At 46.3% G+C, this 12,826-nt stretch overlaps 1 protein-coding gene and 1 long non-coding RNA gene across 5 annotated transcripts in view; both read left to right on the forward strand.

Moving 5' to 3' along the window:
• Positions 1 to 605: 605 nt before the first annotated feature.
• pcdh18b (protocadherin 18b) lies at positions 606 to 7,919 on the forward strand. 2 transcript variants are annotated; one of them, XM_031587604.2, is made up of 4 exons: positions 606 to 3,693; positions 4,304 to 4,392; positions 4,848 to 5,008; positions 6,464 to 7,919. In XM_031587604.2, the coding sequence occupies exons 1-4, from the start codon at positions 1,207 to 1,209 to the stop codon at positions 7,258 to 7,260; spliced, it is 3,534 nt and encodes a 1,177-aa protein (XP_031443464.1). In that variant the 5' UTR covers positions 606 to 1,206; the 3' UTR covers positions 7,261 to 7,919. The 2 variants fall into 2 exon arrangements, with proteins under 2 accessions (XP_031443464.1, XP_012689337.2); XM_012833883.3 differs by having other exon boundaries at positions 4,337 to 4,392.
• Positions 7,920 to 11,303: 3,384 nt separating this feature from the next.
• LOC116225213 overlaps positions 11,304 to 12,826 on the forward strand; it is a 43,300-nt gene continuing 41,777 nt past the window's right edge. Inside the window, exons 1-2 of one of the 3 annotated variants that reach the window (XR_006151429.1) lie at positions 11,304 to 11,667; positions 11,893 to 12,184. This is a non-coding gene — a long non-coding RNA (uncharacterized LOC116225213). Of the gene's footprint in view, positions 11,668 to 11,892; positions 12,185 to 12,826 lie in introns of those variants that run through there. The other 2 variants (XR_006151430.1, XR_006151431.1) reach the window with 2 other exon arrangements.

The following is a 12,826-nucleotide window of genomic DNA, read 5'->3' on the forward strand; positions in this document are numbered from 1 at the left end:
AGTTGCTCCTATTTGCGCGGCTGTGTGTGTGCGTGTGCGCATAAGGATGCTAATTAGGTTGGATCACAGAACGTACGTCGTAAAAATGCACAATGCAGCCGGAGCCGTGTGTGAGCCGAGGTGACCCCGAGAAAGCACATTCAGGCGGGGGCAAACGTGTGCTGGGGGAGTCTTTTCACCGCAATTCGCCACACGCGTGCATTCAAAAGCAGAGACACAAAGGGGAGTCCACCGTGGTTTTTTTCTGTTGAAATTGAATCGGAGTCACTCTCCTTTCCCCCCCAAAATGGCTTATTAAACACATTTCTGTACCCCATCAGTACTGGTGAACTGGTACATTTCAGGTGAAGCTGATTGATCAATTTTTTAAAAGTTTTCTCCAATCTCATGATGTAGCCTACTTAAAGGCTAACTTTAAAAATCGAATCCATAAAAAAAGAGCACTAGAAAAGCTAGAGAAAGCAATCCCGTGCACGTTATTTGCAGCATCTGTGTTCACTGTCCTTGCCACAGAATGACTATGGATCAGCACAGGAATGTATAAATAGTTTTGTCGAGGTCTTATTTAGTCTAACTGTGTGGTGTGGGCAAACAGAGAACCTGTAGAAGTTTGTCTTGAATAAATTGATGCGCCTTCTTGTCCAGTATTGTTCAGGCACACTTCTCCAAAACTCCCATTAGGCGCAAGTTTATTCGTCTGTTCGGTTTTAATCAGTCATCTTTTATGCCTTTTTTTAGTGGACACCCGTGGGCGGGGAGAAGCGCACTGTTTTGGGGGGAAGGGGAGTTTTTTTGTGAGCAGCAGTCTGACAGCGGGGTGGGCTGAAAGGGTCCGATAGTCTATTCGGGGGCGCAGACGGCGAGAGGGAACGCAACAGAGCGCACACACAAGCAAATACCACGGAGCTGCGCTTCCCACAGGCACACTCTCCTTTTCTCCCTCATCGCCCTGCACCTTCAAGTGGATGTATGCAACAGATCTGTCTGTGGAAGACAAGCTCAGAATTTGGGTTGAAATGGTGTTTTTGTAGAACAGAAGAAGAGAGTATTTTGTTTTGATCATTCTTATTTACAAGACACGGAGGATATACGACAGACCGTTGGAGAGACCCAAGGAAATACAATGAGCTACGTATAACGACATTTTTCCAACTCTGTTTTGTGGAAGTACTGCCTTTTCCCCGGGCACTGAATACCGGAGTGAAAATGAATCCAACCTCGGGGAACACAGCATTTTGCACTTCTTTTCTGAAACTTCTTCTCTTGGCGACCTTAGTGCACTGCGGATCGGGTGTGACTTTAAAATACAAAGTTTACGAGGAACAGAGAGTGGGAACTGTAATCGCAAGGCTGAAAGAAGATGTGGCAGCTTATCTATCTAAACTCCCGAGGTCTATTACTCCACTGTTCCGAGCCATGCAAGGGGGAAGCACCCCGTTCCTTTCCGTAAAGGAGGAGGACGGAGAAATCAGCGTTGGGACTAAAATCGACCGGGAAAAGCTGTGTGAGAAAAACCTGAATTGTTCTATCGAATTTGATGTGGTCACCCTCCCAACCGAATACCTCCAGTTGTTTCACGTCGAGGTGGAAGTGTTGGATATAAATGATAATTCGCCGCAGTTTGCCCGTGCCATCATACCCATCGAGATCTCAGAGAGCGTTCCAGTGGGTACGCGCATCCCCCTGGACAGCGCCTCGGACCCAGACGTGGGAGAGAACGCACTTCACACATACTCTCTGACGCAAAATAACTTTTTCAAAATCGACATTCGGACAAGGACAGATGGCGCACGATATGCAGAGCTCGTTGTGATTAGGGAACTGGACAGAGAAGTGCAGTCCAGCTACCAGCTGCAGCTGACCGCGTCCGACTCCGGCATACCACCGAAGACCGGCACAACACTTCTCAAAATCAGCATATCCGATTCGAACGACAACAGCCCAGCTTTCGATGAGCAATCGTACGTCGTTAATCTCTTGGAGAATTCGCCACTGGGGACTCTGTTGGTCGACTTGAACGCCACTGACCCGGATGAAGGGAGTAACGGGAAAATTGTGTACTCTTTCAGCAGTCACGTTTCGCCTAAAATCCTGGAGACGTTCAAAATTAACCCCGACAACGGCCAAATCACTCTCATCAAGAAAGTGGACTATGAGCAGACAGCCTCATACGAAATTGATGTGCAAGCTCAGGATATGGGGCCTAACTCCATCGCAGGCAACTGCAAGATCATCATCAAAGTGGTGGATGTGAACGACAATAAACCTAAGATTAACATCAACCTCATGACCCAGGGGAAGGAGGCCGTGGCCTACATCTCCGAGGCTGCCCCCTTGGACACATTCATTGCCCTGGTGCGTGTGGACGACATCGACTCTGGCCTCAATGGGGAGGTGGTGTGCAGGCTCCATGGCCACGGCCACTTCAAGCTCCAGAAGACCCATGAGAAGAACTACATGATCCTGACCAACGTGTCCCTGGACCGGGAGAAGCGGTCGGAGTACAGCCTGACGGTGATCGCGGAGGACCGTGGCTCACCCAGCCTCTCCACCATCAAGCACTTCACCGTCCAGGTGCTGGACGAGAACGACAACCCACCAGTTTTTGAGAAGAGCCGGTACGAGATCTTTAAGTCGGAGAACAACTCACCTGGGGCCTACCTGACCTCTGTGTTGGCCACCGATCCAGACTTGGATGGCAATGGCCAGGTGACGTACACCATCCTGGAGAGCCTCATTCAAGGCAGCTCCATCTCTACCTACGTCACCATCGACCCGTCCAACGGCGCCATCTACGCGCTGCGTAGCTTCGACCGCGAGGATGTGAGCAGGATCGTGTTCACGGTTCAGGCTCGCGATAGCGGGATTTCAACGCAGCTCAGTTCCAACGCCACAGTTATCCTCAACGTGCTGGACGAGAATGACAACCCGCCTGTCATCGCCGCCCCCATGTTCCACAACCACAGTGCCGACGTTCCTCTTTGGAGGTACGCCGAGCCGGGACACCTGGTGACGGTCATCCAGGCGATGGACCGCGATGCCGGGGCCAACGCCGAGTTCATCTGCTCCATCACCGGCGGCAACCAGGAAGGCCTCTTCGTCATGGACGCCAAACGCTGCGAGATCCGTACCAACGCCAGCGTGGATGGCTTGGGCCGCGATGGGTTTGAGGTGGCAATTCTGGTCCAGGACAGGGGCACTCCCATGCACCTCTCCACCCGCGCCCTCCTCCGCATCCACCTGCAGGAGAACCTGGAGAGCCACTCCCTTCCACCCTCTGACCAATCACCGCTGGACGTCTCCATGATCATCATCATCTCCCTGGGTGCCATCTGCGCCGTGTTGCTGGTCATCATGGTGATGTTCGCCACACGGTGCTCCCGTGAGCAGAAGGACCCCCGCCACTCATACAACTGCCGCGTGGCCGAATCCACCTACCAGAACCACCCGAAGAAGCCGGCCCGCCAGATCCACAAAGGGGACATCACGCTGGTGCCCACGGTGAACGGGACCCTCCCGGTGCGGGCGCACCACTGCTCGCCCTCGGCTTCGCCGGCGGTCGACCGGGGCCAGATGGGCAGCAGGCAGAGCCATCACAGCCGCCAGTCCCTCAACAGCCTGGTGACCATCTCCTCCAATCACGTGCCAGAGAGCTTCGCCCTGGAGCTGGCTCATGCCACGCCTCCTGTGGAGGTGAGAAAGAGGGTTTACCTCTATGTATGCGTGTGTTGGGGTGTGTTTCTGTGTGGGGTTTGAGTGTGTGTGTGTGTGTGTGTGTGTGTGTGTGTGTGTGTGTGTGCGTGTATTTGAGCATGTGTGTGTGTGTGTGTGTGTGAGTGCGTGCGTGTGTGAGTGTGTGTCTCCATATTTGGAAAATATCACTAAAGAACCAACTAAAAATAGCTTTTTTAATAATGTCCACTGATTTGTATCTCAAAAGGAAATTGCAGTTGATGTTGACATGTGATTGAGTAGGCTAATGATGGAGGATCATTATCCCTACTGTTTTTTTATGTATTTTGTTTATTGTGTATTTTTCCATCATGGTGTTTGTTGCTTCTATGTTTGTGCATAGAGTATTTTTCATGGCAAGCTGCATTGTCCCATCCCCTGAGCCTCCAGTCCGTCCCTCATCATTTCCCTGTTATTTTCCTCCATGCTTTGTGCTTTTGCCGTGTTTTGTGTGGTCCATCATTATTCATTTTTTATTTCCATTGTTTTTCTTTTTTTCTGTTCCTCACCCCCCCTCCTTCCCTCCCTCCTTCCTTTTTCCTTTTGTTCCTCCTATTTTTTTCAATTGTAGCAAGTCTCACAGCTTCTGTCCATGCTCCATCAGGGCCAGTACCAACCGAGACCCAGTTTCCGTGGAAACAAATACACCAGGAGCTACAGGTAACCAATCACGTTCCAGCTAAATGCCACAGTTGAAATGACAGAGGTTTTTTTTACATTTATATAGATGATCAAACTCAGTAGGCTGTTGAAGCATAAGAGCTACTCTAAACTTCCTCCATCTTAGAAACATGAAGAGGCCCAACCATTCACAGACATTTTCTCATGATTGCTAATATTAGCATCATACTCTGAAGGCTTAATCTTGTCAGTATTGACTGATTCATGTCAGATTTCAGAGCGAAGTACAATGTGATGTCTCCTATTTTTAGCACTGTCATGGGGTGTGAGTAGAAAATAACTTGATTGACGTGTATCTGACAACAAATAATTGTATTTTCTTCACTTACTGAGACCAACCCCAGTTCACATTTACAGCATTTAGGTATTGGTGGAGTGTGTATGTTTTTTGTTCTGTGCTAAGTAGAGCTCTTCTCTTGGGCTTTTCTGTGCAGGTACGCTCTAAATGAGATGGACAAGTTCAGCCTGAAGGACAGTGGACGGGGGGACAGCGAGGCCGGGGACAGTGACTGTGAGATGGGCCGCGAGTCCCCACTGATGGGGGAGGGTTTCAATGAGCTGTTCACCCCTGATGGCCAGCCTAGACTACACCCAGGTGTGTATCTCTCTGTGTGTGTGTGTGTGTGTCTCTGTGTGTGTGTGTGTGTCTGTGTGTGTGTGTGTGTGTGTGTGTGTGTGTGTGTGTGTGTGTGTGTGTGTGTGTGTGTGTGTGTGTGAAAGTGTCTGTGTGTGTGTGTGTGTGTGTGTGTGTGTGTGTGTCTGTGTGTCTGTGTGTCTGTGTGTGTGTGTGTGTGTGAAAGTGTCTGTGTGTGTGTGTATTTATTTGTGCCCTCTAGTTGTAACCCTCATCCTTTTCAACCTCTTGCATGAAATGCCATCCTTCACCTCACATTTCGAACATTTTTGACATGCAAACACAAATACACACACACACACACACACACACACACACACACACACACACACACACACACACACACACACAAAAGCACAAAGCCACACACCGAGGCATCACCAGTCACTAATCCTCTTTCTCTCTTGTGTGAATACATCCCCCTTTTTGGCGCAGAAATGTTTTTTTTCTCGAGAAAGATAAAGTCAGAAATCGCAGCCCAGCTTCTTATCAGTAAATTGTGATGACTGTGAGGAGGAGGGAGGGATGGAGGGAGGGAGGGAGGGAGAGCAAGCACCCGAGAGAGAGAGAGAGAGAGAGAGAGAGAGAGAGAGAGAGAGGGAAAAAATAAGGAAAAACAGAATTACTGCAGATTTTTTTCTGATGAATAAAGACTCCGTCTTCATCTAAAACACAATTATTTCTGAGGCTAGATTAAGCTTGTGGGTTTGAGTGAGTATCTGCCCTTTGAAAGGCTGTTTTTTTGCAGTAAATCAGAGAGTTTAATCTTTTATTCGCTTCTTTCATCAGAGAACTCCAAATCAGCACACAGCGAGCTTCTGTTTTGCAAATGCACCAGATTCAGTTTTTATTAGCTCTAAGATGTATTATAAATGGCCCTTTCAACGTTAATGGAGCAATAATGAAGTCCCTGGAACATGACTGAATTACAGTGCATGCTTAATGAAGACTATAAGCTGGCATATTTGATTTGTGTAATATATTCCTCACAGAGTGTGTGAGAGAGAAAGAGAAAGTGAGAGTGAGGGGGGTGGGGTGGGGTGGGGGGGGGAGTGAGCGAAGGAAGGAAATGTTTGAAAGATTTCATGTAATATTGAATAGGTGAATTCAAAGGGATAAATTGGTGTTGTTTCTGGTTTGAAGTCTTTCATGAAGTTTCATCAAGTCTAGCATGAATGGAATGGGTACAAAGCAGGTCTAAAAAGCCTGGCACTAGTACCGTGAGGCCACTCACTCTGCCCCAGCCTCCATTGTGTGTCCTCTAATAGATTCCCTTTCATCCACATGCATATCAGACTGTTGCTCCTAAGGGAAAGCACCTGAAAAGCCTTTATGTTAAATTGTGTTCAATGCCAACTAGTGGCAATTTATGCCAACCCGGCCTTTTTTCTCAATCATCCTCTCTTGGTCCCACAGCCATGAAACTGTGCACGGATGAATGTCGCGTCCTGGGCCACTCCGACCAGTGCTGGATGCCTCCCCTGCCTTGTCCCGCATCCTCCGACTACCGTAGCAACCTGTACATCCCGGGCGAGGAGAACCCCCAGCAGCCGGCCGCCCCTGAGGCCCCCCAGCCCAGCGAAGCGGCCCAGCGCAAGAAGAGCTTCTCCACCTTCGGTAAGGAGGCGTCGGGGGAGCGCGTGCCCGAGGGCGAAGAGGCTGAGGAGGCGGGCGGGGTGGAGGACATTTGCGGCACGACCTCGCTGCTGTCAGAGATGAACAGCGTTTTCCAGAGGCTGCTCCCACCCTCGCTCGACTCGTACGGCGAGTGTAACGAGACCGCAGCGGAGCGACCGCAGATGCCCCACGGCGGCCCCGTGGGCATGGGGTCTCTGGAGAGGAGGAAGGGCCACCTCCCCGGCAAGCCCAGCGCGGCCTGCTACCAGCAAGGCGTGGCCGCCTGGGCAGCCAACACACACTTTCAGAACCCGGGCCACGCTCCGGGGAGTCACATGAGCACGCTGGCACCACCCCTGTCGGCGACCGTGCCAATCGGTGCCCTGGTGGCACCCGTCTCGGCAGCCCCGCCACCAGCCTCCTCCAAGTGGCTGCCAGCCATGGAGGAGATCCCAGAGAACTATGAGGAGGACGAGTTCGAGTCGGTGTTGGGCCACCTGCAAGGCAAGCGGGCCGACAGCCGCAGCGAGATCATGGACGCCAGTGAGCTCGTGGCTGAAATCAACAAACTCCTGCAGGATGTGAGGCAGAGCTAGAACCAAGGCTCTGTATACTCCCTAATCCTCAGCCATGTGACTCTATTCATCTCCTCTGTCTCTTGTTCTGTCTTTTTTTCTCTCACTTCCCTGTATTGCCAGAGGGGGAGCTGTGGTCTGAAAAAAAAAGTAAAACAGAAGAAGTAACTGAAGAACAGGACCTGCAATTGTCGTTAAAGTTGCAATTCTGATGTATCGTGTTTTGGTGAATGCTAATTATCCAAATAATGTTTGTATTTTCTTGTTTGGTACACAGTGTACACAGTGTGAGTGTATTTATCTTTGTATTTTAAAAATACAATTTGTATTCTTTATATTTATAAAAAAAACTGTAAATAACTTTAAACAATCAGATGTCTATTTTTATATTTTGAATGCATGTTGACAAAAGTAATCAAAAAGACATGCTTCTGTAAATCTTCATATTTAAGTACTTTATGTTTTTATGTCAGTTATATATAAAATTATATAAGTATATGTTGAGCTAGGGCACACTATAATTATGTTTTGTTTTGGGATGGGAAGCACAAATGAACTATGAAGTTTTTTATAAATGGAGCATGTTGGGTTTTGTATGCTGTAAATGGTGTATTCTTCATGTATTGTGTCATAACTTATATTTAATGTTTGGTGGAGAGCAAAAAAATAAAGCTACATGCTGAACACTTCAAAGACCTGTGTTTGTGTGTATCCATGGATTTGTGTGGGTGTGTGTGTGTGTGTGTGTGTGTGTGTGTGTGTGTGTGTGTGTGTGTGTGTGTGTGTGTGCTTAAAATATACCATGGGCCAGTTTCCCAGACACGGATTAGAAGCACTCTGTCAAGAAAAATGTGGTCCAGGAATAGGCGGACGTACGAGAAACCGACTCTCTCCCTCTGTGTTTATGCTTTTGTGTGGCGGCCCAACTAGTCACCCCAAATGGGTCTGGCTCTGATCCCGGGCCAGACGTGGGCCAGGTCCGAGCCAGACCCCCGCCAGAGTCAACAGCCAGCTAAAGCTTGACTTAAACCCAGTTACTGCTGCTGTTGGCCAAGTCTCTAGTTGTATCACAGCAGTCCAGAAGGCCCCGGAAAATACCTTTTGCAGACCAGCGTTCTGGCCCCAACAATAAGGTCTGTTGTGTGGATCCTAAGGCCTAACAGCAGCTCGGCTGTTAGAGTCGTCCACCTCACATGACCTCCTGCGGCTGTTTTGGTATTAACCACACTCACATGATCACATTATGTGTTATTTTGGTATATGCCAAAATTATGGGGATGTCCGTCAGCCAACTAAGCACTTACTTGCTCCCTGACCACAGCTCAAATGAAAGAGGTGAGATGTTGATGACAGATTAAACATAAGGTAAATAGATACATGAATATAGCTCAGAAGTGGAGGAGATCAGATCTTGACGTATAGTGATAGTCATAATATATGACTGTTGAGACATAAGTAGGTCTAGGGATCAGTCGGAATCTCCCACGGTATGCATTTGTCTGTATTTTTTGTGTGTGTTGTAGTTGTGGCCAGGATGAGTGATTTTCTTGTGAGTGTTTGTAAGAATGTGTTTTGTGTGTGTTTCTTTGGGTTAATGTGTGTGTGTGTGTGTATGTGTTTGATGAGATGTGCTGTGAGCCAAGACTGAATTTCCGCTTATGTTAAATAAACATAGTTCGCTTTTGGCACCCCCTTCTGGACACATTACAGAACTACATATATTTTGCCTCTATTATCTGTATTTTCCAGAGAGAGCACAATGGTGGCCAGAAGCCAAAGAAGAGCCTTGTCTCCCCTGCAAGCAGACCTCTGAGGTGTAAAACCCATACAGATAGACCCATGATCCAGATTTATTTTTGACAATCGCAATGGCCTGGCCCAAATTACAAGCACTGCCTTGCAAACAGAGGTAATAATCAAACCTTATTCCATGCATGGGCCTCTTTTAATTTGGAGCTGACTGAATGCATTTGTCATGTATTCCCGCAAGAGAGAGGGAGAGAGAGGTGTGACAATGACTCTGATTATAGCCCCCCACACGCTGCCAGCATATCTGTCTTTTCCATTGAAAGTAGGCTAATTATTGGACCAAAAGGTATAAAAAGTAATTCTTCCTCCTCACTGATAACTCCCTCTTCAGGTCAAGGACAGATTGCAGGTTTGTCCAATCATTTTCACACTTGTTTCAATACCATGTACACTTTTTCAAAACACATAGTAGACTATGTGAGCTAAACTGTGGATACTTTTCCATTGCTTATATACAAAATGCCGTCAAGACCACTTCTTCCGAAATTCATGGATACCTGTCTCAGTCAATGTTCACCACCAGCAAAACTCTGTGCAACTTCAGCAATTGTTGCCCACATTTAGATACTCTGTTCAAAACAGTAAACTTTCAGTTCAAAACTGGACAACATTTTGATCATGATGGAAAGAGGCTGAATTTTGACAGACAAATGAAATTATACATTTAAAATAAGGCAGATTATTCTATCATTTTTGCTGAAAATGTATTCAGTTTTCTGCTTTGTTTAGTTTGTTTGCAGCCTTGTTACCAACTATACTATACAACTATGCAAAAGTGCTGCAGTACAGCATTTGCATTGAAATGTGCATGTATGAAGGAAAAATATAGATGTAGTTGTCGCTGAAGACATTTCCCCACTAGTACTGTTGTATGTGTAAGTCATGGGCTATCAATGAGACAAAGTGACCCAAAAATGCAAGTATAACAAACACTTTTGTCCAAAGTGACTTACAATAGCATCTTGCATTGCCCAGGAATGGAACCCAGGTCAGATACTTGTTATTCAACAATACTAACCACTGTACAACTGATGACACATGGTAAATTTGCCAAACTCAAAAGTGGTATATACAGTATTGTGACAGGCAAACCAACAGATCACAAAAGGTTTGTTATTGGTGTCATGGCAACAGCTGGGTGTGCACTGCAAAAAATGCCCCTCTAGATTTAAGACAAATTATTACATATTTAAGCATAATTTTGCTTAAAACAAGACCAACTAGATTTTTTCATCTTAATATAAGAATAATAACCCTAGGTTAGAAAAGCAGTTTTTGCAGTGTGGATAAGATGTGCTAAAGATTCTTTCTAAAGATTCAAAGCAAGGGAGAATGTTGCGGTACTGTAAATGTGAAGTTTATAAAGATTTTACCGGGGATCAGCAATAGGGCTGCAGGACACTTCTAGTGGTAGTCTCATGTGTTGTTGTTTCACTTACTGTACTGGGAAAGAAAAGTGTCTGCAAACTTTTTTTGTACTATAGTATACCACATAAAATGTAGCATTAAACTGTCTTGAGGCATGTAGCTGAATTTCATATTTTATTTTATATTACAAGGTGTCGTACGAGGTGTCGTACGTTTTTCTTTTCTTTTGCAATGCAACACTAAACTGTGCAAAAATAGAGGATACAGCAACGCATGATATATGCATTTTGCAATGCTTCAAGTTGTCTTTGTTTTTTTAGTTCATTGTACATTGAGTGATAAAGTAGTTTAATGGAAGAGAGTATATGCTTTAGTTATGACAGCATGAGTCACTTTTGGGTGAAGTATGAAGTGTTTTGATGGTTGTAGTGTCCGTAAAGCCCACTGTGTGTGAAGTTTTGAAAAAGTGGACATGGTATTGAGTGTTGAAATGGTGGAAAAAGACTTGGGTTATGTTTTGTTTTGTTTTGTTTCTGTTCAGTGAGTTAGTAGGAACAGTTGGTATTACAGTTTTTTTTTTTTACAATAATCAATACCACGTTTTCAAAACACACATTCACCATATCAGTATGTGTGGCCATGTAAACTAAACTGTGGATACATTTTTCATTACTTTGATACAAAATGCATTCAATGACCACTTTTCCAAAATTCATGAATACCTGTCTCGGTCAATGTTCACCATCAGCAAAACTGTAACTACAGCAATTTTTGCAGACATTTAGATACTACTCCAAACAGTTCAGTTAAAAACTGAACAACATTTACATCACTGTAGATGGAAATCTGCTGTGTTTTGATAGACAAATGAAACTATACACTTAAAATATTATTAAGATTTTTGCGGGAAATGTATTCCATTTTCTACTTTGTTTTGTTTGTTTGCAGCCTTGTTACCAACTATTGAACACTGAAATGAGCATGTATGATAGTAAAACATAGGTGCAGTTTTCGCTGAAGACGTTTTCCCACTATTGCTGCTGTGTGAGCATGTTTGCTCATTAGGCTCACATTAATTGCGCCCACCTGTCGGCACGGCTTGGGGTAAATGGGCACGTCATTTCTTCCGGGAGATATAGGGGTGCTTTGTTAGTTTGTGGGACACAAGTTGCCGTCACTGGCAGTAGGCTACTCGTGCTAAGGATAGGAGCACGCTGGGTTTCTTTGTCGCAACTCCACGTCGTGGCATTGGTATGTAAACTGTTTCATGTTAATTCATACGTTTCACTACAACTAGCCACTGCGTTGCAGTGTTCATGATTTGCTATAGCCATCTCCGTTTGTAGCATGCTAGCTATCAAACAAACTGATGAGTCTTGGTTGTTTACGTGAGGGAAGGGGAGATGGTAAATACTTGAACACTTTTTAACCGTGCATACCATGGCTCGCTCATAAATTGAACTTGTCTGCCTCCAGAAAACGGTGGTTTGTTGGTGCTGTGACCTGTGGCTCGTGTCACCGTAGCGTGGCGAGCCTCCCCTTATTGCTGCTCCACTCCATCCCTCCCTTGACTACGGGAATATTCAGACGCCCAAGGTAGGCGACGTGTAGTTGTGGTATTGATTTATTTTGTATCACAACAGCACCAGTCGAAAACCCCTGCCACATGTGTTCTCTACCGTAGATGTACATGTTCTCCCTGTGTTCATAAGGGTTTCCTCCACAAAGAACCCCAATATTAAAAAAAAAAAAAAAAACATGCAGAAGAGCAGATCGCGCTCCTGTCCGTCCCTGAGCAGGACTGGACATGGGCACTTGGCTTGGTCCCCGGGCGCCATAAAGGCGGCCCACTGCTCCTGGCTGCCCCTGAGGAAGGACAGCTCGGATGGGTTAAAGCCAGAGGACAAATTTCACTGGCGACCGCTTCGGCATGCTTGTGTGTTCTGTGTCACCGCCCATTGCACGTATGTGTTGTGTATCATTGGGTGATTATTAGATCACAGCAGGCTGGCTGTGCAACAGTTTGACCACTGTTTTCCCCTGCCTTTTATTTGGTTTTCATTAAGCGAGGTTAGCCTAAGCCACTGTCCCATTATTGTGCCGTGATACTGGTTGATGCACTCAGGCCCTCCTTCCCCACGGTTAATGATCAGTGTGAGTTTGTTTTTGTTTGTTCACCTCTGGTCTTGTTTCCCCCCTCCCACCCCCATGTCCACTAGCTGTGACCCATTCTAAAGACTTGGACTACCTGGCCAAATACCTGTAGCCTCTCCCCTAGTTTTGCTGTGTGCACGCCCTAGTGGCCAAGTGTGGGTTTGCACGATTCATGTGTGTTCTCTCTGTGGTTTATTGGCACTTTTGATACTTGCAGTGTATTACACCTATGTGTGAAAATAGTAGGGGTGGGAAA

The sequence above is a fragment of the Clupea harengus genome, chromosome 20, assembly GCF_900700415.2.
Source record: "Clupea harengus chromosome 20, Ch_v2.0.2, whole genome shotgun sequence".
Lineage (NCBI taxonomy): Eukaryota > Metazoa > Chordata > Actinopteri > Clupeiformes > Clupeidae > Clupea > Clupea harengus.

Excerpts from the sequence above, each read along its gene's own strand:
- pcdh18b (XM_031587604.2), top strand. The coding sequence starts at position 1,207 with ATGAATCCAACCTCGGGGAACACAGCATTTTGCACTTCTTTTCTGAAA. Across the intron at positions 4,393-4,847 it reads AAATACACCAGGAGCTACAG|GTACGCTCTAAATGAGATGG; the intron begins GTAACCAATCAC and ends TTTTCTGTGCAG. Across the intron at positions 5,009-6,463 it reads CCAGCCTAGACTACACCCAG|CCATGAAACTGTGCACGGAT; the intron begins GTGTGTATCTCT and ends TTGGTCCCACAG.